At 42.4% G+C, this 24,860-nt stretch overlaps 1 protein-coding gene across 2 annotated transcripts in view; it reads left to right on the top strand.

Annotated features, from left to right (window-relative positions):
• The first annotated feature begins 1,160 nt into the window (after positions 1–1,160).
• The window catches only part of LOC129181266 (aminopeptidase N-like), a 28,226-nt gene continuing 4,526 nt past the window's right edge, over positions 1,161–24,860 (top strand). For both annotated transcript variants that reach the window (XM_054776227.1, XM_054776229.1), the window contains exons 1-16: positions 1,161–1,804; positions 7,228–7,370; positions 7,493–7,626; positions 7,686–7,806; positions 11,134–11,288; positions 13,203–13,316; positions 13,527–13,670; positions 15,558–15,623; positions 15,784–15,849; positions 16,672–16,820; positions 17,513–17,592; positions 18,326–18,459; positions 21,582–21,637; positions 21,740–21,887; positions 22,001–22,089; positions 24,234–24,350. In XM_054776227.1, the coding sequence (XP_054632202.1) occupies positions 1,224–1,804; positions 7,228–7,370; positions 7,493–7,626; positions 7,686–7,806; positions 11,134–11,288; positions 13,203–13,316; positions 13,527–13,670; positions 15,558–15,623; positions 15,784–15,849; positions 16,672–16,820; positions 17,513–17,592; positions 18,326–18,459; positions 21,582–21,637; positions 21,740–21,887; positions 22,001–22,089; positions 24,234–24,350 (2,297 nt within the window). In that variant the 5' untranslated portion in view covers positions 1,161–1,223. The remainder of the gene's footprint in view (positions 1,805–7,227; positions 7,371–7,492; positions 7,627–7,685; positions 7,807–11,133; positions 11,289–13,202; positions 13,317–13,526; positions 13,671–15,557; positions 15,624–15,783; positions 15,850–16,671; positions 16,821–17,512; positions 17,593–18,325; positions 18,460–21,581; positions 21,638–21,739; positions 21,888–22,000; positions 22,090–24,233; positions 24,351–24,860) is intronic.

Below are 24,860 nucleotides of genomic sequence, written 5' to 3'. Positions count from 1 at the left end.
TTTTAGCACCAAGGCCGAACCTCTGACAAGGCTGACATCGATAAAAGTTCAGTTTAAATGGACTCCCGAGGCTGAAGAGTCGTTCGTTAAACTTAAAACATTATTTACCACAGCACCTGTGCTAACTCATCCTAACCCATCTTTGCAATTCATTGTAGAAGTGGACACGTCAGATACAGGAGTGGGGGCCATCCTGTCCCGGAGATCCCTGGTCGACCAGAGGCTGCACCCATGTGCTTTTTTCTCTCGACGCCTCACGCCTGCTGAGACTAATTATGACGTGGTTAATCGGGAACTGCTGGCCATCGTCCTGGCACTTTGTGGGCACCTTTTGTTATCATAAATTATTATTTAAAGGACTTGCTCGACTCTGCATACTGGATTCCAAAACCCGGCTCTGCCGAATCGTCACATTAATAGTCTCTGCAGATTTATATTCTATTTTTTGTAGCTGTTCATTGAGGATTGAAATAAATCCATTTAAATTGGACTGGCAGACTGGAGTGGTGGTCCACCTTTTCAAGAAGGGTGACCAGAGGGTGTGTTCCTACTATAGCGTCTGCAGTAATGCGGGAAAGCAAAGCTCTCAATTTAGTGGTCGACCTACGTTCCCACCCTCACCTATGGTCATGGGCTTTGGGTCGTGGCGGAAAGAAGGAGATGGCGGATACAAGCGACTGAAATGAGTTTCCTCCGTAGGGTGGCTGGACTCCCTAAGAGATAGGGTGAGTGATGTTTGTATCTGAACATACTATACGTATATATGAATATTGTGGAATTATGGCTGTTATTATTGTGTATACTGTATATTGTGTATAACTATCTGTGTGGGATGCATGACATTTCCATCAACAATATCACTTGCCCAAAAGGCTGGACAGGACAGACTTAAAAAAATAAAGTGTGTATATGTGTGTGTGTGTGTGTGAAGGAAGAATTGACAAGCCATGTACACAAAAGAGGAGAAAGAATAAATGCATAGAATACAGCAATCAGTAGAAGCAAATTGTGTTGAAAAAGCGTTGAGATATGATCCCAAGTGAAATGTGAGTGTTGTGTCGTGTGTCATTTCTTACTCATTGCTCCCTCTTCAATGTCCAGGTTAATGGTTAATCCAAACGCAGACCAAGCCCTGTTTGCGCTTGGGCAGTGACTCAGAAGCACACAAGTTCTAGCAGGTCCGAGCGGGACAGGTTCAGAGAGCCGTCACACCGAGACCCAAGATGGCCAAGACCTCCACCTCCAAGGCCTTTGCCACCGCCTTCATCATCCTGACCGTGTCTGTCATCGGCAGTATCGTCACCATGATCATCTTGTACAAGACCGAGATTGCCACCATGAACCCCACGCCTCGTCCCACCCTTCCATCCACCACCGCTGCACCGCCGCCCGTCATGCGGCTGCCCACTGGTCTGGTGCCCGACCGCTACACGATCTTTCTCCAAACTCATTTCTACTCCCAAATCCCGGAGGAGGTGAACGTCACCGCTCCCAACCAGACCATGCTGTTCACCGGGAACTCGTCCGTCGCCTTCCACTGTGTGGAGAGGACGCGGAGCATTTACCTCCACAGTCGGGACCTGACGCTCGGCCACGCCTCGGTGAAGAACGGGGACACGGACCAGGACATGAGCATATCTCACATCGAGCATCACGCCGAGCAAAGTGACTTCCTGGAGATCGGCTTGAAGGAAGCGCTGGAGAAAGGAAGCAACTACAGCTTGTTTGTGTCTTTCCAGGGACAGATATTAGACCGTCTTCAAGGACTTTATGTCAGCACTTACTCTCAAGCGCACACACAAAGGTAAGTTGACATACATTATACAGTGCTACTACCGTTTGCGTGTCCCAAAATATATACACTAACTTCTTCCATCACAATAGCAGCCAATATGTTGTACTTTGATTTACAGCAGCAAATGATGACATGAAAATAGACACATACTGCATCATATACACACCAAGCCAGGAATAGAAAGAAAAAATACAGCTGAGATCATTATTTCAGTCATATCAATATCAACCACACCAACAAGAATGACTGAATTCATTCACCATATACAGTATCATCATCCAATCCAAACCACTTCATTTATGTAGCACGTTTTAGAAACGCTGTTTCCAAAGTGCGCTCACAGACAAGTAAAACCAGAAAAAATAAGAAGTAAAAGTACAAACTACTACAGTAAAAACCAAGACACTTACTGTAGAACAGTCAAATATTTGAAACACGAAGTAAAAACAATAAAAGCAATGACTACAAGAAGTAGGTGACAAATAAATCAATCAAGTCCAACAAAAACCCATTGAAAACTACGCAAAAGGCCCGGTGCCCCCGGTTATAGTCTGGTCTTGGGCCCACCAGTCGGAGCTGGCCTTCGGAACTCAATGTGTGCGCTGGACATTAAGGTCCGAGATGCACTGAGGGGCCGGTCCATTCAATGCCTTCAAAACAAACAATCGAATCTTGAAATCAATTCTAAAACGCACAGACAACAGGTGCAGGGAGGCTGGAATGAGGGCGATGTGCCGCCCCTTTTTGGTTCCTGTTAAAAGCCGTGCCGCAGAGTTCTGGACTAACTGGAAGCCGGAGAGAGACTTGTGGCTTATTCCAGAGTACGGCGCATTACAGTAGTCCAGACGTGACGTGCACGGCTTGTTGGAAATGTGGCAAAGATAAAAATGAAGATGATAACAACATGATTTTACAACAGCGTTGACTTTTTATGTTTGTGAAGTTTAAAATGGCTGTCTATTATGACACCAAGGCTGGTGGCAAACTGACACGGTTCCTGTGGGGGCCACTGTTATTCAGGAGGATAACTTCTGTCTTTCCCTCGCCAAGCTTCAAAACATTCGGAGCCAACCAGACCTTGACGTGGCTTAAGCACTCGGGAACGGGTGTCGCGGGGGCATGGTCATTTTTAGTGGGTGGCAAATACATTTGGCAGTCATCTGCATGAAAATGAAAGGAGATGCCATGTTTGTTCAGTGCTGCAATCAGCGGGGTAAAGATTATTCATAGGTTTGATTCATTTAGCTAACTTCATATTACTTCATGGTGTTTTTCATTATTCATATATTTTGATCTCTGTTAGAAATCAATGTGCACAATGGTTGAATTTATGAGTAGATTTGGATGATAACATATATAAAATAGAATTGTATTTATTCATTTGTATTGATGGGCTTATTGGGTGATTCTTGAATCACAGTATTTGATTCATTTAGTATTTTTTGTCATCATTTGACTTTGAAACCATGAATGTTTTGATTGCTGGATGGTGACTAGTCTCATGTATGTCTGTCCTATGTAGGCCCGTACTGCGTGACAGGTGCTAATTATGAACGCCGTCATCATAACGGCACACGGACATGATCGCGGACCAAACTCCTCAGCTTGGGAGAAAGCCATGTCAAGTTTAGTCTGCATTTTCTCACATAAATCCAATCTTCAAATGAAGAATTGTTTTCAAGTAACCACTGGCCATTTCCTTACAAAGGTTCCTAGAACTTCAGATATGTTCCCTGAGTAGATTCAAGATTCAAGAGAGTTTTATTGTCATGTGCATGGTAAGACAGGCAGTTATACCATGCAATGAAAATCTTATTCTGTTCATTCTCCCAAGAAAAGAAAGAAAACACAAGAAGGAATAAGAACATAACAAACATAAATACCAATAAATTAAGCAACAACAACAGAAGAGACATTAATACAAATAAATATACAAATAAATACATAAATAAATAAATAAAGAGCTATGAGTGTGTGCGTGTGTTGCGTGCGGTGTGTGTGAGTGCTTCGTTGAGAAGCCTGATGGCCTGTGGGTAAAAGCTGTTTGCCAGCCTTGTGGTCCTGGACTTCAAACTCCTGTAGCGTCTGCCTGACGGTAGGAGTGTGAATAATGAGTGTTGTGGATGTGTGCTGTCCTTGATGAGGTTGTGTGTTCTTCGTAGGACTCTAGTTTTATAAATGTCTTGCAGTGAGGGGAGGGCTGCCCCAACAATGTTCTGTGAGGTCTTGATCACCCGCTGGAGTGCCTTCCTATCACGTGTTGTACAGTTACCGTACCAAACAGTGATGGAGGCGGTAAGGACACTTTCCATAGTGCATCTGTAGAAGCAACTCAGGATTGTGGTGGACATGCCAAATTTCTTCAGTCTTCTCAGAAAGTCTCCTTTGGGACTTCGGGACTTCTTCATAATTTGTTGGGTGTTGTGAGACCAGGTGAGGTCCTCGCTGATGTGTGTGCCAAGGAACTTGAAGGTTTTCACCCTCTCCACCTCAGTCTCATCAATAAACAGGGGTCTATGCGGCTCCTTTTCCCTTGTTCTTGGGTCGATGATCATCTCTTTAGTCTTATCTGTATCGAGAAGGAGATTGTTATCATGACACCAAGCTATGAGGTCCTCCACCTCTCTTCTGTATGATGTTTCAACACCACCAGTGATCAGTCCGATGACTGTAGTGTCATCCGCACATTTAATGATGCTGGTGTTGTTCTGGGAGGGCACGCAATCGTAGGTGAAGAGCATGTAGAGGAGCGGACTCAGCACACACACCTGTGGGGTCCCAGTGCTCACAGTTCTTGAGCTGGATGTGCGATTGTGGACTCTGACTGACTGGGGCCTGCCTGTGAGAAAGTTAAACACCCAGTTACAGAGGGAGGGTGACAGGCCAAGTGTGAGGAGCTTATCTGTGAGTTTGTGGGGGCTGACTGTATTAAAAGCAGAGCTATAGTCTATAAATAGCATTGTGACATATGTGTCCTGGCCCTGTAGGTGAGAAAGGGCTGTGTGGATGGCAGTGTTGACTGCATCATCCGTGGACCGGTTCTGGCGATATGCAAACTGTAGAGGGTCCACAGTTGCCGCCGGGATGCTCTTTTTGATGTGGGTCATGACTATCCTTTCAAAGCACTTCATAACAATAGGAGTGAGTGCTATAGGGCGATAGTCATTCAAGCAGGTCACGTTGCTCTTCTTGGGTACGAGCACTATGGTGGTGGACTTAAAGCAGGTCGGTACAGATGCTTGTGCAAGCGACAGGTTAAATATGTCAGCAAGCACATCAGCTAGCTCTGATGAGCAAACCCGAGGTGCACGTCCTGAGATGTTGTCTGGGCCTGCTGCTTTTCGTGGGTTTGTTTTGTTCAGAACCCTGCGCACATCAGCTGATGTCACCATGAGAGGTGAGTCCTGTGTGCTCCCCAAGTCCAGCCACCCTCTCTGCTCATCAGGAGTTTGGGTGTCAAAGCGGGCATAGAACTCATTCAGCTCGTCTGGAAGTGTGGTTTGGCTGGACGTGGCTACGCTACTCCGCTGTCGATAGTCTGTGATGTGCTGGAGCCCCGCCCACATGCGCCGAGGGTCTGAGGTGGAGTAGTAGCCCTCCAGCTTCTGTCTGTACTGTCTTTTGGCCTCTCGTATGGACCTCCTCAGGTCATATCTGGCCTTTTGGCGGTGCCAATGACAAATGCAGTCGAACGAGCACGTAGCTTAGCCCTTACATCACAGTTCATCCACTGTTTTTGGTTAGGGTATTTAGGGATATATACAGTATAGGGAGTATATAGGGAGTAAACGTCTATATTGATATTAGATCATATCTATCCGTCTATATTGATTTACGAAGCCAACGACAACGTTCACGTTGACGCAGAAACATACCAATGATCTCTTCAAGCGCTATTTTATCCATGCTTCTACTCCTCCACAAATACATCGAATCTTCTCTAGAGCTTTCACATGCGTGTTTTATTCTCACAGCCATGCTCCCGTCTGCTTTTATATTTCAGACTTCAACCAAACATAGATTTCTTCATGCTGATGCATTAGCAAAGCATAGCTTTCAGACTTTGCTAAAAACGAGAAAGTCATCCTTCATGTCCACAAATGCAAACTTTTGCTCGACAGATACTCGACTTTCTCTGACTCGTGGGTACACGATAAATACTTCAGTTTTAGCGACCCACCGGAACTGAACGGAGACTCGAGTTTCACTGACTTGTGGGTAAACGACAAAGACTCACCGTTCATTCACTCACAGACTCTGTACTCATGTCACGGATACGGCTCGAGTTTCACAGATTCATGGGTATTTGACAAAGACTCCTGTTTCACTGACCAACAAGTTTCAATTATGCAACGAAGTCTCAAGTTACACTAACTCACAGGCACTCAATGAAGACTTCAGTTTTACCAACTCATGGGTACTGGATGGACGCTCATGTTTCACTGACTTATGCATAAATGACAAAGACTCATTGCTCAGTGACTCATGGGTACTCGACAAAGTCCAGAGTTTCACTGATTCACGGGAACTTGACAAAGACTCATGTTTAACTGACTAACAGGTACTTGACAAAGTCTCGAGTTTCAATGACTCAAGTTTCACCAACTCACGGATACTCGATGGAGACTCAAGTTTCTCTGACTTGCAAGGAAATGACAAAGACTTGCTTTTATCTGACCCAAAGGTACTCAATGTAGACTGACGTTTTAAACTCACAGGTACTCGACAAAGACTCAAGTTTTACAGACTCACAGGTACTAGACAAAGACTTGAGTTCACTGACTCACGGGTACTGGACAGAGACTCAAGTTTCACTGACTTGAGGGTAAACGTCAAAGACTCTCTATTCACTGATTCAAGTTTCACTGACTCACAGGTACTCAACAAAGACTCAAGTTTCATTGACTCATGGATTCTTGACAAAGACTTGAGTTTCAATTACTTGAGTCTGTACCGACTCATGGGTTGGTCGACAAGGACTCAAGTTTCACTGACTAACGGAAACTCGACAAAGACTCGAGTTTCAATGACTTGAGTTTCACCAACTCACGGGTACTGGAAGGAGACTCGAGTTTCACTGAGTTGTTGATAAACGACAAAAAAAATCACTTTTCATTGATTCAAGTTTCACTGACTCACAGGTACTCAACAAAGACTCAAGTTCTACCGACTCATGGGTGTTCAAGAAGACTTGAGTCCATACCGACTCATGGGTTTTACCGACTCACGGGTGGTCGACAAAGGCTGGAGTTTAACTGACTCACGGGTACTTGATGCAAACTCTCATTTCACGAGCGCTAGCCAAGTATGTACCGCTCGGCTGCTGAACTTTCTGCGCATGTACCGATTCAGTTTAGTGAGTGAGTCAGGTTGGTATCAGTGCTCGGAGCAGCAACAACACGATACAAGATGAAATGAGTTTTTCCTTGTAGGTTTCTTGCCAGCACAAATCTGGAGCCGACGAGCGCCAGGCGAGTGTTTCCTTGTTTCGACGAGCCTCAAATGAAAGCGGTGTTTGACGTCAGCATCGTCCACAGACTAAGCACGACAGCGCTGGGAAATGCCGAAGTGTCCGGTAAATCAAATCCATCCATGCTGAAGCTCAAAAGCTTTGACACGGATGGCCGAATGTTGACGTCACGTGACTTGAAATGTCTCGGCACGGGCTAAAAGTCAAAGGTCTTTGTACTCTCTAAGGCTCGGATATTCTTCCTGACGACTGGCAGTTGACTCGTTTTCATCCCACGCCAAAAATGTCAACTTACTTGCTGGCGTTCATGGTTTCCGAGTTGACCTCCATCCGCTCCGCACACCGGCGTGTCAACATTCAGGTATGTTTCCGACTTGTCGACTTTCAGGAGAATATTTAGGATGACTGATGCTTTTTCAGATATACGCTCGGCCAGAGGCCACTGAAGCTGGCCACACTGCTTACGCAGCAAACGTGACCGGAAGCATTCTGGACTTCTACGAGAAACATTTCCACATCAATTACCCTCAGAAAAAGCTAGGTACGACATACTGTATAGATATACAATATAGAGACATGGACACATTTGCTATGTAATTTGGTGAAATGATGTGATGTACAGAGGACTGTAATCACGTTAAAAAGCGTATTTACAAGGTGGTAAACAGGTTTTGTATGTCTTATTTTCTCTTATTATGTCTACTATATTGGGTAATAGGAGTGTGAAGGTGACTATAGGGGTGTTACTTCATGTCTAGAGGGCTCAAATCATGTTAAATTAGAAGGTGGTAAAGAGGATTTTTATGTCTTATTTTCTCTTATTATGTCTACTATATCGGGTAATAGGAGTGTGAAGGTGACTATAGGGGTGTTACTTCATGTCTAGAGGGCTCAAATCATGTTAAATTAGAAGGTGGTAAAGAGGATTTTTATGTCTTATTTTCTCTTATTATGTCTACTATATCGGGTAATAGGAGTGTGAAGGTGACTATAGGGGTGTTATTTCATGTCTAGAGGGCTCTAATCATGTTAAATTAGAAGGTGGTAAAGAGGATTTCTATGTCTTATTTTCTCTTATTATGTCTACTATGGGAATCTCCGTTGGGCATTTCTGTGTGGAGTTTGCATGTTCTCAACGTGTGTGCGTGGGTTTCCTCCAGGTACTCTGGTTTCCTCCCACATTCCAAAGATGTCACCGGCATGTTAGGTTAATTGCCGACTCTTAATTGTCCATAGGTATGAATGTGAGTGTGAATGTGTCACGGTGCAGTAGTGGCTGTCGAGTGTTTGACCCCCAGTATGCAGAGAAAATAAAGGTTCTTTAATGGTGTACAAAAGGAATAAACAAAAGATAACAGAGAAAAATGCTCTGTGGGAAACAATACAACAGGTAGAATTAAGGTAAGTAAACTGTAAGTGACAGCACTGACTAAGAGACGAGAAGCATGGGTAACACAGACAATGAACCAGCGCCGCACATACGATGGCGCTGGCCTTTTAACCGCCACGAAGAACAATTGTCCGCAGCTGTGCGGACAATTGTATCTTACACCACACCACAGTACAGCTCGCCAAAATAAGGGTGCAGGACAGAAAGCACTCGGACAACAGAAAGCATTCGCTCCTGTCCTGCGAAACACGACAGAATGATTGTTTGTCTATATGTGCAATGCGATTGGCTGGCGACCAGTCCAGGGTGTACGCCGCCTGTCGCCCAAAGTCAGCATACCCCCGCGACCCTAATGAGGAGAAGCGGTATAGAAAATGGATGGATGGATGTCTACTATATTGTGTAATAGGAGTGTAAAGGTGACATAGGGGTGTTATTTCATGTCTAGAGGGCTCAAATCATGTTAAATTAGAAGGTGGTAAAGAGGATTTCTATGTCTTATTTTCTCTTATTATGTCTACTATATCGGGTAATAGGAGTGTGAAGGTGACTATAGGGGTGTTATTTCATGTCTAGAGGGCTCTAATCATGTTAAATTGTGGTTTCTTTGAAAATATTCCATTTCTAAATAATTCTACTTTGTGGAAAGTGACTTTTCACGGTCGGGTCTGGAAGCAATTAACCGCCATGAAGGAGGGATAACTGATATGTGTGTATCATTACACACAGCAGATCCCTGCTGTTTACGGTGATTACGACCCAAGACCACCAGCAGCAAATGGCGAAAATCTGTGAGTAATTGATATGCCCACAAAAATGTCTATTTTTAACACATGGCTCGCTCCCTCCCCCTCCAAACTCTCCTGCTAGCTTGATGTGCTCCAATTTTGGATCAACATTTACAAGAAAAACGAGCATTGTAACGATTAGATTATATTCAGCTCCCGAAGCCCCCCCTTCTCTCTTCAATTGGCATTGCTCCCGCTATAAAACACATTTCAAGTATAAAAGTATGAGCTGTATATTTACTCACCACTACCGAATGACAATGGAAGGTGATGGATGAAGACATGGCTTTATTAATATTAAGCTGTGGCAGCCTCAGAAAAAGTGTGTGAAAAAGTGATTGCCCCCTAACTGGTTGGGCCACCCTTAGCAGCAACAACTGATAACTTGCAATGAGTCCCTTACAGCGCTGTGGAGGAATTTTGCAGAATTGTTGTCATTCAGTCACATTGGAGGCTTTTCCAGCGACAGCATCTCAAGTAAATTTCCCCGCTGTGGGATAAATAAAAGTACATACAATCTCAATAGGATTCAGGTCAGGACTTGGACTAGACCACTCCAAAGTCTTCATCCATTCAGAGGTGGACTTGCTGGTGTGTTTTGGATCATTGTCCTGCTGCAGAACCCAAGTTGCTTTCAGCTTGAGGTCACCGACAGATGGCCGAACATTCTCATGCTTCCATTTATCACAGCAAGTCTTCCAGGTCCTGAAGACCATCACACTACCCCCACCGTGTTTTACTGTTGCTATGGTGTTCTTTTTCTGAAATGCCAGATACAAGATACAAGATACAAGAGAGTTTCATTGTCATGTGCATAGTAAAACAGCAGTTATACCATGCAATGAAAATCTTATTCTGTTCATTCTCCCAAGAAAAGAAATAAAACAAATGAAAGAATAAGAACATAAGATGTAATGGGACACACACCTTCCAAAAAGTTCAACTTTTGTCTCGTCAGACCACAGAGTATTTTCCTGAAGGTCCTGGGGATCATCAAGATGTTCTTGTTTTTGTTCAGCAGTGGTCCCCAATCATGTTAAAAAAAGTGTATTTAGAAGGTGGTAAACAGGTTTTCTGTATATTATATGTCTTATTTTCTCTTATTATGTCTACTATATTGGGTAACGGGAGTGCAAAGGTGACTATTGGGTGTTATATCATGTCTACATCCATCTATCTTCTATGCCGCTTATCCTCACTAGGGTATGCTGGAGCCTATCCCAGCTGACTTCGGGTGAGAGGCGGGGTACAATGGCAGGGCACATATAGACAAACAAGCATTTACACTCACATTCATAGCTATGGACAATTTAGTTAGAGTCGCCAATGAACCTAACATGCATGTTTTTGGAATGTGGGCGGAAACCGGAGTCCCTGGAGAAAACCCCCCCACACACGGGGAGAACATGCAAACTCCACACAGAAATGCCCAAGGGAGATTCCAACCCAGATCTTCCTGATCTCCTGACTGTGTTATTTTGCCTCATAATATTACAACTTTATTCTCGTAAAATTGTGACTTTTTTCTTCTTGGAATACAACTTTTTTTCTCTCAATATTTTGACTTTATTCTCGTGAGATTACAGGTTGTTTTTTTTCCATTTCTGCTGCTGTTGCTGTTTTTTTCCCCAACTATTTCAACTTTCACACATTTGCCTGTATGGCCTGACCTTTCCGCATCATTCCCCAGATCAAGTTGCACTGCCAGATTTATCTGGTGCCGCCAAGGAAAACTGGGGACTGATTACGTACGCCGAGGGTGTCTTGCTGTACCAAACGGGAGTGTCTTCGCTCTTGCACAAGGAAACCATCTCCTACGTGATCGCACATCAACTGGCACACCAGGTTGGGCAACAGACTGCTTCATGTTCTGCCTTCTGGCTTTCCGTACAATACTGCACGTAACAAAGTGGCCTGTGTGCCTACTGTATTGTTCCGTGACATCAAGTGCTTAACAGAGCACCCTACTACAAAATTAATATATATAAAAATATATACTTCAAAAAGTGACTTTTTGATTTTTTTTACGATAAATATACACTATAATATAAATAGATGTAAAAAATAAACATGTGCATCAATAATAGTAATTAAATACATTTATATAGATATAGTTCTTATAGTACAAAATAAATACAAATGTACATAAATAATAGTAATACAACAAAAAGACTGTTTGTATATGTGCAAATATAAAAAATAACACTACAAATACGTCTGAGTTGTCCATTGAGGGAAAGGCTTCTTGAGACGTCATCTGTACTTCTGTGAAGAAGGTGTCGAACTGTATTTAACTGTATTTAAGGCCTAACCTAGGCCTTAAATACAGTAAGACTTACTGTATTTAAGGCCTAGGCTACCAGCACTTGTTAGTTCGCTGACGAAGCTCTTCGGATGAGGAGCGAAACGTTTGACACTTTCTTCACAGAAACACTAAAAATAATCAAATGAAATAAAAAAATAAGTACTATAAATATATATTACAAAAGAAATGCAGTATATTTAAAAATAAATAAAAATGTCCATAAATAATAGTAATAAAACTAAAACACTGTTTGTATATACACAAATATTTAAAAAATGCTAAAAATATGAAATGAATTTTTTTTGCATTTTTTATTACTATGAATATATGTTACAAAATAAATATATTTATATAATAAAACTGAAACTCTTGATATACTTACACTTACTGCTCAAAAGAATTAGAGGAACACTTGGAAAACACATCAGATGTAAACTGGGGTAAAAATGATCTTGAATATGTTTCCTGATAATAAGTGGGTGATGTATTAGTAACAAAATGATGCCACATCATTTGATAGAAATGAAAATGATCACCCTATAGAGGGGGGAAATCAAAGACACCCCAAAAATGAAAGTGAAAAAATGATGCAGCACACTGGTCCATTTTGCTAAAATGTCATTGTAGCAACTCAAAATGATTCTCAGTAGTTTGTGTGGCCCCCACGTGCTTGTACGCATGCCTGACAACGTGGGGGCATGCTCCTAATGAGACTACGGATGGTGTCCTGGGGGATCTCCTCCCAGTCTGAGGAGCAACCTGGCGGCGCCGGATGGACCTAAACATAGGTGACCATGTTGTACATATTCAACATCATTTTTCCCTCAGTTTACATCTGATGTGTTTTCCAAGTGTTCCTCTAATTTTTTTTAGCAGTATATATATATATATATATATATACACTTTTTATCATTATTAGATCTAAACATGACATCTAAACATATATATATGTTTATATATATATATATATATACAGTATATACTTTAGTATATATATATATAAACATATATATATGTTTAGATGTCATGTTTAGATCTAATAAATATTCAATTTCTTGATATTGAAACCTGCTTTGCGGAAATTCACTCATGGCGGTCAGTTCTGGAACCAACGAACTGCCATATAGGCGGGTTTCCCGTTATTCATTGTGCGTATTATCACATCCGTATGCAGATGAGATGACTCATTTGTATTTTGTGCCATTCCAAAGGCCAAAGGGCACACATACTGTGCTGTGGTGTTGTGACGGCAGATAAAACACATGCTCATAATTCACTCATGTTATTGTATTGCGTTCACAATATGTGGACATAATAACATACATCATATTACATAATGAAATCCTGATTGTAATAACAATCAACAACAACAAGAATAAGGACTGTTACTGTTATTGCTTATGACAATAAAAGACTCCAGTGTAGGCTGTGATGGTGTGTGTGTTTGCTTGCAGTGGTTTGGGAACTTGGTGACCATGACGTGGTGGAGTGAAGTTTGGCTGAAAGAAGGCTTTGCTACATACATGGCATCACTGGCCTTGGACCATCTTCAGCCCACATTCCAAGCTGTAACATCACATCCGTACATCATTGCCGCCCTAATCTATCATGCAGCGCTATTTCATACCTATACTCTAGTATACACTAGCTATTATAATACACTATGTGGTATAGCGCATGTGTGATAGAGTGCAGTATGTCTTATCGTGTACAGTGTGTGTTATGGTGTGATAGAGTACAGTATGTGTTACAGAGCATGTATTACGTGTGTGTTGCAGAGAGAAAGGCAGATGATGACGGCGCTCCATGTAGCATTGAAGCAGGATGCTCTGGCTTCTTCACATCCTCTCGCCGTCCCACACCAAGATGTCCAGTCCACTTCCCAAATACTTGACTTATTTGATGCTGTCACCTCCTACAAGGTACCCTCAAACCGCACATGTACACTTATACAGCAACAAGCACTGTCTGATTTTATAGGTGACATACGAACACTCCATCATTTTTATGGTACAGTCGCTTTATTGGAGCAGAACATGAAACACACACGCACGCACGCACACACACACACACACACACACACACGAGTCCTGCCCCTTTACTCCTCATCTCAACTCATGTGCATGAAACACACCTGTCACTCACGCACACACACATTTTCATTCACACCTCTACACCACCATGGGAAAGACTAAAGAGCTGACCTAAAGATTATACACCTGCACAAGACCAGAATGGACCACAAGACCATCAGCAGGATTGTAGACCTGCACAAGACCGGAATGGACCACAAGACCATCAGCAGGATTGTAGACCTGCACAAGACCAGAATGTACCACAAGACCATTGCAGGATTGTAGACCTGCACAAGACCGGAATGGACCACAAGACCATTGCAGGATTGTAGACCTGCACAAGACCGGAATGGACCACAAGACCATCAGCAGGATTGTAGACCTGCACAAGACCGGAATGGACCACAAGACCATCAGCAGGATTGTAGACCTGCACAAGACCGGAATGGACCACAAGACCATCAGCAGGATTGTAGAGCTGCACAAGACCAGAATGGACCACAAGACCATCAGCAGGATTGTAGACCTGCACAAGACCAGAATGGACCACAAGACCATCAGCAGGATTGTAGACCTTCACAAGACCAGAATGGACCACAAGACCATCAGCAGGATTGTAGACCTGCACAAGACCAGAATGGACCACAAGACCATCAGCAGGATTGTAGACCTGCACAAGACCGGAATGGACCACAAGACCATCAGCAGGATTGTAGACCTGCACAAGACCAGAATGTACCACAAGACCATTGCAGGATTGTAGACCTGCACAAGACCAGAATGGACCACAAGACCATTGCAGGATTGTAGACCTGCACAAGACCGGAATGTACCACAAGACCAACAGCAGGATTGTAGACCTGCACAAGACCGGAATGGACCACAAGACCATCAGCAGGATTGTAGACCTGCACAAGACCGGAATGGACCACAAGACCATCAGCAGGATTGTAGAGCTGCACAAGACCAGAACGGACCACAAGACCATCAGCAGGATTGTAGACCTGCACAAGACCAGAACGGACCACAAGACCATCAGCAGGATTGTAGACCTACACAAGACCAGAAAGGACCACAAGACCATCAGCAAGACTGTAGACCTGCACAAGACCGGAATGGACCACAAGACCGTCAGCAGGATTGTAGACCTGCACAAGACCAGAATGGACCCATAGACCATCAGCAGGATTGTAGACCTGCACAAGACCTGAAATGACCACAAGACCATTGCAGGACGGTAGACCTGCACAAGACCGGAATGTACCACAAGACCATTGCAGGATTGTAGACGTGCACGAGACCATCAGCAGGACTGTAGACCTGCACAAGACTGGAATGGACCACAAGACCGTCAGCAGCATTGTAGACCTGCACAAGAGTAATGTCTAAAATTGATTGGTTCATTTTAAGATTGTGTCTGTCTGGATTCCAATAAATGTAGCATAAGAATGCAGGAGTGTTCATAGAGTATGTGCGCAAGGGGGTAGTAAATGTAGTCAAGTGGGGGCGGCACGACTCAGGTGGTAGAGTGGTCATCTTGCGGTTTTGGATCCTCCATCCTCCCGGCAAGATACTGAACCCCCTGTTGCTCCTGATGCTGTGTCATCAGTAGGTAAAAGGTGTCAAAGTGCCTCGGAGGTGGAATCCAAGTGAAAGTGTAGCTAGCGTATGTGGTGTACCATGTCGTGTGTGGTGTCTTTGCAATGAGTATGCCCGTGTTGATTGACATGCTAGGGAGCTATGCTGCTGACAATGCTGGCAGACGCTGTGGAGCCAAGAGTTTTCAACAAAGGCATTCAGGTAAGACTAAACACGGACTCATATCTCCACATTCCCATCTTCTACGAGTGCATCCTGCAGTACAATATTCATCTGCTGTAAAGTATTCACGCAGCGCATTGCTAAAAGTTTGTCTTCTTCATGCATCTTGCTGTCATGTTTGAATTTGGAACGGTCGCAGCTGTATCTCAGAACCTTCAAGTACGACAACGCCGAGCAGAATGACCTTTGGGACTGCATCCAAAAGGCAAGACTTTACTTACTGCGGTAACATACGGTATACAGTATATGAGGGCTTCTCAAACGCCCTCAACCTGGGACCCACATTTTCCATTGGACATGAAGTCACCACCCACTTCTGTTGAAGTCATTGTTCATTTTTTACTTATTTTTTATGTTTTGTGAAGTTGTTTTTCATTTTTATTTATTTCTACACTTTTATTTAAGGCATTTTTATTGTTTATTGACTTTTGTTTACATTTTTATTGAAGTTTATATATATTATTATGATATTATAATATATTATTATATATTATTTGTCATCATTTGTATTTCTTTTTCTTTTTTTACTTTTATTTAAGTCATTTTTTCAATGTATTTGTTGTGTTTTTAACTTGATTTTATTTGTCCTATTTTTATTTTGTAAACTTTCAAGTCATTTATATTTGTATTTCTTTTAATTATTTTTCATACTTTTTTTATTTAAGTCATTTAAAATCTGTATTCATTTTGATAACTTTCTATACTTTCATTGGAGTCATTTTTTTTTTTTTTTAAACGGTTTTAAAGTCATTTTTATAATTGATTTGTTGTGTTTGTTTTTTTTTTACATTTTTATTTGTCCTATTTTTATTTTTACATTTTTAAGTCATTGATATTTGTATTTGTTTTCAGAGGGTTTTTTTTTTAGACTTTATTTGATTCATTTTCATTTTATTTTATTTTACAAACATTTCCATCATCTTTTGAAACCTGAATACACATAATTACCCCGCCCACCAGTTGAGAACCACTGCAGTCTATGATAAGAAGATGATTTAGAAAAGAAAAAGACATGCCATTGTTGCAGGCTGTGGATGAGGAGGGGGGGCACACTGAGGTGGCCACCTTGATGGCGACATGGACCAAACAGATTGGATATCCTGTTGTTACCATCAACACAACAAACGGAGAGCTCTACCAGAGGCACTTCCTGTACAACACTTCCTTTGAATCCAGGTATGTCTGACAATACCATGTTAAACCATCATTCTCTCTTATTTAGGTGCTATATGTCTTATTTTCTCTTATTATGTCTAATATATTAAGTAATAGGAGTTTAAAGGTGACTATAGGGGTGTTATTTCATGTCAAGAGGGCTCTAATAATGTTAAAAAGTGTATTTAGAAGGTGATAAACAGGTTTTTTGTGTCCTATACGTATTATTTTCTCTTGTTATGTCTACTATATTGGGTGTGTACTATATGTGTACTATATAGGAGTGTAAAGGTGACTATAGGGGTGTTATTTCATGTCTAGAAGGCTCTAATCATGTTAAAACATTTGTGAAATAGTACATTTAGAAGGTGGTAAACAGGCTTTCCATGCTGTAAGTACCAAAAAGTATTCCATTTATAAATAAGGAATCCTACCTTGTGGAAAGTGATTTGTCACGTTTGGGTCTGCAGCCAATGAAGCGCCATAAAGTAGGGGTTTCTGTAGTGCAAGTTACAAACTTAGATATTTTGTTAAACGACTGTCGAAACTGCGTTTTTTTACATTTGTGTAGGAAGTTTTTCTTTATTTTTCAGATGTTTTTGGCCTGATTGGATTGTGTGTTTGTACTTGGTGTGTTTGATCACAAGAGAATGCTTCACGGCTGCTGGAAACTCACTTTGTGCTTTTCTTTCTGCTTTTCTGTCCTTTTACAGTCTTTGGTGGTACATCCCAATCCGAGTGATGTCAGCGACGTCTGAAACTTCTCTGGTGTGGTTGGAAAGCGACGACACGGGTAATGGAATAAAAGGGAACTAGCGTTTAACTCAACTACAACTCCAAGTGTAAAAGCCGTGAGTTTATGTCGTAGCTCTTGTGCAGCTTTGGCTTCTTTTCAAATAAGGAAATGTACTACACACATGTACTATTTCACAAATGTTTTGTAGTATTTACACTTTTATTTAAGGCATTTTTATTTTTGTTATTTTTACTTATTTTTTTATTTATTTTAATTATTTTTACACTTCATTTAAGTAATTTTTATTATTTATTTTATGAATTGTGATTTTTTAAAAACTTTTAATTAAGTAATTTTTATAATTTATTGTTTTTTAACGTTGCATCGTTTTTATTTTATTTATTTGTATTATTTTTTATTGCTTTTATTTAATTCATTTTTATTTCTTCTATTTACATTTTTTACACTTGTAAGTCATTTATATTTGGATTTGTTTTCTTTTTTTTGCACTTTTAATAAAGTCATTGAAAAGTAAAGGAAAGGAAAACATTTAGCAGGAAAAACATAATATATGCACTATTTCACAAGTTTTTGTAGCGTTTACACTTTTTTTTTTTACACATTTACTTTTTTGTCTTATGCTATATTATTTCTTATACTTTGTAAGTATTTCACACATGTATTTTGGGGTATTTTACAAGAAAAAAGCTTCTTGGGTGTGCTTTATCCAACTGCATTGTTATGTCTTCATCAATACTACTTCTGAGCAGTATTTTGTACTCTGGAACAGTTAAAAAGGACCAGTTCATTTCCACGGATGGAGAGTGGATCCTGGCAAACGTTGGCTGTACCGGATACTACCGGGTCAACTATGACCCAGAGAATTGGGACCGCCTCCTCACGCAGCTGGAATCCAACCCTCGCGTGAGTCCAACACAAAATCATTGCAGATTTCTGCTGTGCTTACTTGGGGTTTTCTGCAGCTTGGGTAGTTTTACTGCAATACTATACATACTGTACGTATGTTCATCATTGTCGTTTATCGGCAGGTAACACACATGCTGCCTTTTTGGAGTGTAGCACAGCCCCGCTTTTCACGGAGGGTTGCGTTCAAAGCCCACCGACGAATGGCGAAAAATCTGTGATAAACTGATACACTCGTAAAAATGTCTCTTTTTGACGAATCGCTCCTCCCCCTCCAAATCCTTCGTTCCCCTTGGATTTCAGATCAACATTTGCAATAAAAGTGAGTGCCATTGTTCACTCGCAACACTGTCCAGGTGTAATCCCGAAATATGCCTCCCACACAACACAACACAACACATTGACGCCATCAAACGTATAGCTACTCACCACATGGAACACACTTTTAAGTTATTTATATTTGCTTTAATTATTTATTTTACACTTTTATTTATAATTTATTTTTATTGTTTTTTTTCATTTTTAGTTATTTGTATTATTTTTATGCTTTTATTGAAGTCACTTTTGTTTTTATTTATTCATTATACTTTTATTTGTCTTATTTTTTTTTTTACACTTTTAAGTTATTTAGCGGAACAAATACCAACTAGTGCTGAGGGAAAGAAAAAGGAGACACAACATGTCCAGAGAGCGCTCTCAACCTGTGGGTACCCGCGGTGGGCTTTTAACAAATGTCAAAAGAAGAGAGTAGGGACAGAAAGCCAAAAGCCCACAGAAGCAAAAAGGAGAGGAGTGGTAGTCCCTTATGTAGGGGGGGTCTCCGAAAAACTCCAGAGGATCTTATGACAACACAAAATTCCTACTTATTTCAAACCAGTAAATACCCTGAGACAAAAATGAGTGCATCCTAAAGACAAGGCTCCAAACCAAAAACAGAGCAATGTGGTCTATTCCATCCACTGTAAAGATGAGGAATGCAAAGAGCACTACATTGGGGAAACTAAGCAAATGCTCCAAAAAAGGCTTTATCAACATCGCAGGGACAATGCTAGTGGTCCTCAATCAGCAGTACATCTACACCTTAAAGCAACCACTCACTCTTTTGAGGACAGCGAGGTAAAGATTTTGGCCAAAGAAAACAGATGGTTTGAATGAGGAGTAAAGGAAGCTATTTTTGTCAAACAACAGAACCCATCATTGAATCGGAATGGTGGTTTGAGGTTTAATTTGGACCCTGTGTTCAGCAAGTTACTGAGACCAAAACCCACAGCTCTTAGTCTTGCAAATGAGGTGGAGCCAGGGCCGAGCCAGAACAATAGATGCTAACGAGCCAGTATCAGAGTCATTCATACCCAAATACAGGGAGCTACACTTCCCTTTGATTGGAGGTGCTAATGGAAGGAGAGGATTAGACCACAACTCCTCCCAGGCTTAGTGTAAGGAACCAATAGGAGGAGGGCGTTGGCACACCAATTCCGCCCACTCTTACTGTATTTAAGGCCTAGGCTACCAGCACTTGTTAGTTCGCTGACGAAGCTCTTCGGATGAGGAGCGAAATGTCCGACACCTTCTTCACAGAAGTACAGATGACGTCTCAAGAAGCTCTTCCCTCGTTTAAGTTATTTATGTTTGATTTAATCATTTCTTTTCCACTTTTAATTATAATCTATTTTTATTGTTTGTTTTTTTTACTTTGAGTCATTTTTTATTTTTATTTATTTGTATTATTTTTTATGCGTTTACCAAAGTCAGTTTTTTATCCATACATCCATTTTCTTCCGCTTATCCGGGTAGTGGGGCGGCAGTCTCAGTAGGGAAGTCCAGAATTGCTGGTCTCCGGCCACCTCCTCCAGCTCCACTAGGAGGACGCCAAGGTGTTCCCAGGCCAGCTGTGAGACATAATCCCTCCAGCGTGTCCTAGGTCTGCGTGTCCTAGGTCTCCATGCCGGGTATGCCCGAAACACCTCACCGGGGAGGCGTCCGGGAGGCATCCGGACAGCTCAAATGGCTCCTCTCCATATGAAGGAGCAGCCCCTCCCGGATGACTGAGCCCCTCACCCTATCTCTTAGGGTGAGTCCAGCCACCCTACGGAGGAAACTCATTTCAGCCGCTTGTATCCGCCATCTCGTTCTTTTGACCCAAAGCTCATGACCAGATGTGAGGGTGGGAACATAGATGCGGAGGGTAAATTGACAGCTTTGTCTTCCGGCTCAGCTCTCTCTTCACCACGACGGTCCGGTACAGCGACCGCGTTACTGCAAAAGCCATGTCGATCCGCCTGTCGACCTCGCACTCCAACCTTGCCTCACTCGTGAACAAGACCCCGACATATTGGAACTCCTCCACTGGGGCAGGACCTCATTCCAAACCCACCCTTTTCCAACAGGGAACCATGGCCTCGGATTTGGAGGTTCCGAGTCTCATCCCAGAAGCTTCATACTCAGCTGCAAACGACCCCAGCAAACACTGAAGGTCACAGCCCGATGAGGCAATCAGGACCACATTGTCTGCAAATAGCAGAGACCAGATCCTAAGGTCCCCGAACCGGACTCCCTCGACACCTTGGCGCTCAAGTTTTGTGTCCCTTCTTGTAAAATCCAAAGGCGTTCCAAACTTTAGGGGGTTGTTTTTGAAGATGTGTTGAAAATCTTTCGCAGTGACTAGCTAGCGCTAGCTAGCACGCTTGCGACTATTTACATCCATTCTGGCCTTCAGACATGGCTAGCTACGGCGCATGCGCGACAATCCTTTGGCCGAACAAGCCTTTCGCTCACCATACCCGGCGTAGGTCTCCACAATCCATTCATCTAAACCAGGGGTGTCAAACTCGTGCCATGGAGGGCCGAGACACTGCAGGTTTTCTTTCCAGCCAGTCACTAAAGCAGGTGATTTTAATGATCAACACCTTCAGTTTGAGGGAAGGAGCTCATCAATTAAATCACCTGCTGAAGAAACTGGTTGGAGAGAAAACCTGCAGCGTCTCGGCCCTCCGGGGCACCAGTTTGACACATGTGATCTAAACATTTATGGCTGATTCTTATCCGTACAGGAATCTGCTATCGTTCACTTGTCAAACCAGGTGGGTATGTTGTTTATTCAACTTGCCTTTTTTGCTTTCCAGGGCATCCCCGTGATGAATCGAGGGCAGCTCATTGATGACGCATTTAATTTGGCAAGGTACTAATGTGTGTGCCCATGTTGAGTATAATCTGTAGACCACCTCTGTGGCTATGGATCGTATATTGCTCACTGCTTACGCAATCTTTTCTTTTCTTCTAGAGCCAACATTGTCCACGTGACTCTGGCTCTGAATGCAACACGCTTCCTTCGTACGGAGGAAGCCTACATACCCTGGCAGTCTGCAATTAGGAATCTGGAGTACTTTGTCCTCATGTTTGACCGCTCAGAGGTTTACGGACCCATGCAGGCACGTTCAGTTCAAACAAAACTAACAATGCCATTCCTTTGTAAACCACAAGATGTTATAAAGGTCTTGCAGATGTGCTTTAGAAATATCCCATAAAGTTGTCTTCCCTTCAGGCCTATCTCCGAGATCAAGTTCAAAACCTGTATGGCTTCTTTAGAAACTTGACGGATGAGTCAGATATTCCAGTGGACCATTCCTCACAGTAAGAATCAATCCCCCCCTCCCCCATTTGCAGCGCGTCCACTACTTCAACTACTCTTTAGCAAGATCATTTGAAATTCAGAGTGTAGTTTCAGCACGGGACCTTCAGTTTGGTACAGAGGCGTACCAGAAGGTCCCACTCAGTAAAATTGAGAGACAAGAAGTGTTTATGGTCACTACGACTACTCGGTGAACAAATACAGTGCAGTCCCGTTGTTGGCTAGCCAGGAGTCATGGCTAGAAAAAACAGTCCTTACGTTAGGTTGGATTGTCAGAATGTTCTCCAAACATTCAACGCCAACAACACCCTCTGACAAAAAACGCTACATCCCAAAAGCCAAATCCTTAGAAGCAAACTGAGTAGTGTAGCAACCTCTATATTGGAGAGACCAGGCAACAATTAAAGAAATACATGGCACAGCATCAGAGTTTCTTTGCACCCAGACTCATATCTCAAACAGAAGAGACATTCCTTTGAGGACAAGCATGTGGAAAATATTGGACAGAGAGGACAGAAGGGAGGATTGAGGTGTAGGTTCTTGCAACCTCAACAGTGCAAATGAGAGGAGTTCCAAGAGGGTTAGGTTGAGTTTAAGGCTGAGTTATGCCAGTATTTACCCTTTTTATCATCATTTTATAACTATCCTAATCAACCCTTTGATAACCTCAAAGAGTCTTGTGTGATATAAAGGAGTAAACATAACATACAGGACACAGGAAGCAGGAAAAGCAAGTCACCAAGATGACTGATACATAATCTAAAAAAATAAAGTGAAAACCCCCCTCCTGTGCCCAAAGAAAAAGCCCTTATATGCCGGCCTAAACAAACAAAAGGACGGTGAGGTGAACAGGCCAACTCTATCCAAGGCAGTCATCCTGTCACCTCACCGTACCCCTAAACAAGGAAAAACACAACTAAAACCCGAAACAAAACGAAAACCCAAAACAGGACAGCCTGAATAGACCCAGCCTGCTGCTGAGTGTCATGCCAGCAGCCGGCACAAAGCAGCTGAGTGACCCTGGAGCATGACGTGGTGGAAAAGACATACCTGCGCACAAATGCAGAGCGCACCTGCATCCATTTACAGGCTCCAAAAAGGGTGGCGACAATCAGCTGCTTCCTGTAAAACCCAAACAAAAGATCAATATTGTTCAATATATTCCTTTTACGTTGTTCCGGTTATAAGTAAAAACCCAACAGGTTCTTCTGATCGCTAATAGATGAGCAAATGGTCCCAGGTCTTTAAGAAGAGCAACAAACTGAAAAGAGGGGAGGCAGCTATAAAGTAGATCGATATCAGACCTGAATGTCATAGGGCTGCCTCTACACAGCAGGTTGCGAATACCCGGGTGGGCTCCCCTCGCCCCTGACTTGGAGGTCTTGCCCGCAACGGGGGAGAGTTAACCCTTTAAACGGAGTAGTCAGGCCGGGGGGTGCGCACGCTTGAATGAGAATAAGTGTGGTCTTGCACCCCCCGGGGTGACTAGGGTTTAAACAGCCATCGCCTTTCGTTAGCTTACAACATCCCAACATCTCTCCCAAGAAGAATGTCTCACACCTTGACCTGCAAAACCTCCATTCACCAGACAGGACTCATGTGGACACGTCCCCACCAGAGACATAAACATGGAAACCCTGTGTCAAAACATTTACAACTGAAGAAGAATTTCGGATTAGAAGGTGAAACGTCCTCTAACTACAAATGACTAACTAACCAGAAGTCCATTCACCTTGTGGCCAAACCATTGTTAAGTACATCTACGTCTGCATGAACGAGCATCTGACAAGCACGGCCAGGGAAGCGGGGGGAGACTCCAAGGCATGTCAAGCGCCAACTGCAAAATCTACAACATGAAATTTTCTCCATCCTGGTTTTGGACAAAAAAATATGGCCAAAAATACATGTGGATTATCGTACAGCCAAATGGTGTACCTAGCAAACTAGTCCGTGGAAAAATCAGTTTGCTTTTCATAGGTTTCGGTTGTGGTCAGACATTTTGGAACAGGTTAATGACGAGGTGCATGTGGTCGGAGACATGGAGGAAGTGGACAACTATTGATCAATGGTGATCTTTTTAACCCGGATTGAGAAACAGCAAGAGTTGAAGTTCTGCTGAATAATATTTGGTGGGTTGCATTTGAAGGCACCACCAGATCACCGCCATCGATGTGGCCTGTTCCAATGGACTCCCAGAGTGTGTCGAAATGGCTACCATGATGTTTGCCGACTGGATGAGCAGCAGTGACAACCAAAGCAACAGGTATGGACACACCTGGATATGTCAAATGTCCATTTTAGACTACCAACAGCATACAAATGTGATAGAATACCAAAATATTTGTCCTCTCAATGTATACAAACAGCAGACACAGTAGTGGCGGGCGGCACATTTCATACCTGGGCCTTCAGTGAGGACTTAAAGGAAAATTACACTTTTTGGGGGAATTTTGAGTAACCCCCAAACCTAGAGTCCCTTGATAGAGTTACGACAACTGAGATTGTGCCGCCATGTTGGGGCCAATTCAAGCGTGCACAGTACGACAATGCATGTAAAAAGTGGTATAAAGAATATTAAGGTATATGTAATATCCATAAAATAACTGCAGTTTAGATTAAGTGCACGAAATGAGGTTTCCCAACCATACAGATCAAAATAAATCTAAAATTGGGCCAGATTATAAACAGTATAATACGATTTAAAAAAATTGTTTTTTTTTCATTATTGCACTTCACATCTAACATTGCGAATTCCTTCTACAGTTTTGAAGCA

The sequence above is a fragment of the Dunckerocampus dactyliophorus genome, chromosome 5 (assembly GCF_027744805.1).
Source record: "Dunckerocampus dactyliophorus isolate RoL2022-P2 chromosome 5, RoL_Ddac_1.1, whole genome shotgun sequence".
Taxonomy (NCBI): Eukaryota; Metazoa; Chordata; class Actinopteri; order Syngnathiformes; family Syngnathidae; genus Dunckerocampus; species Dunckerocampus dactyliophorus.
This window is presented reverse-complemented; position numbering and strand designations above follow the sequence as displayed.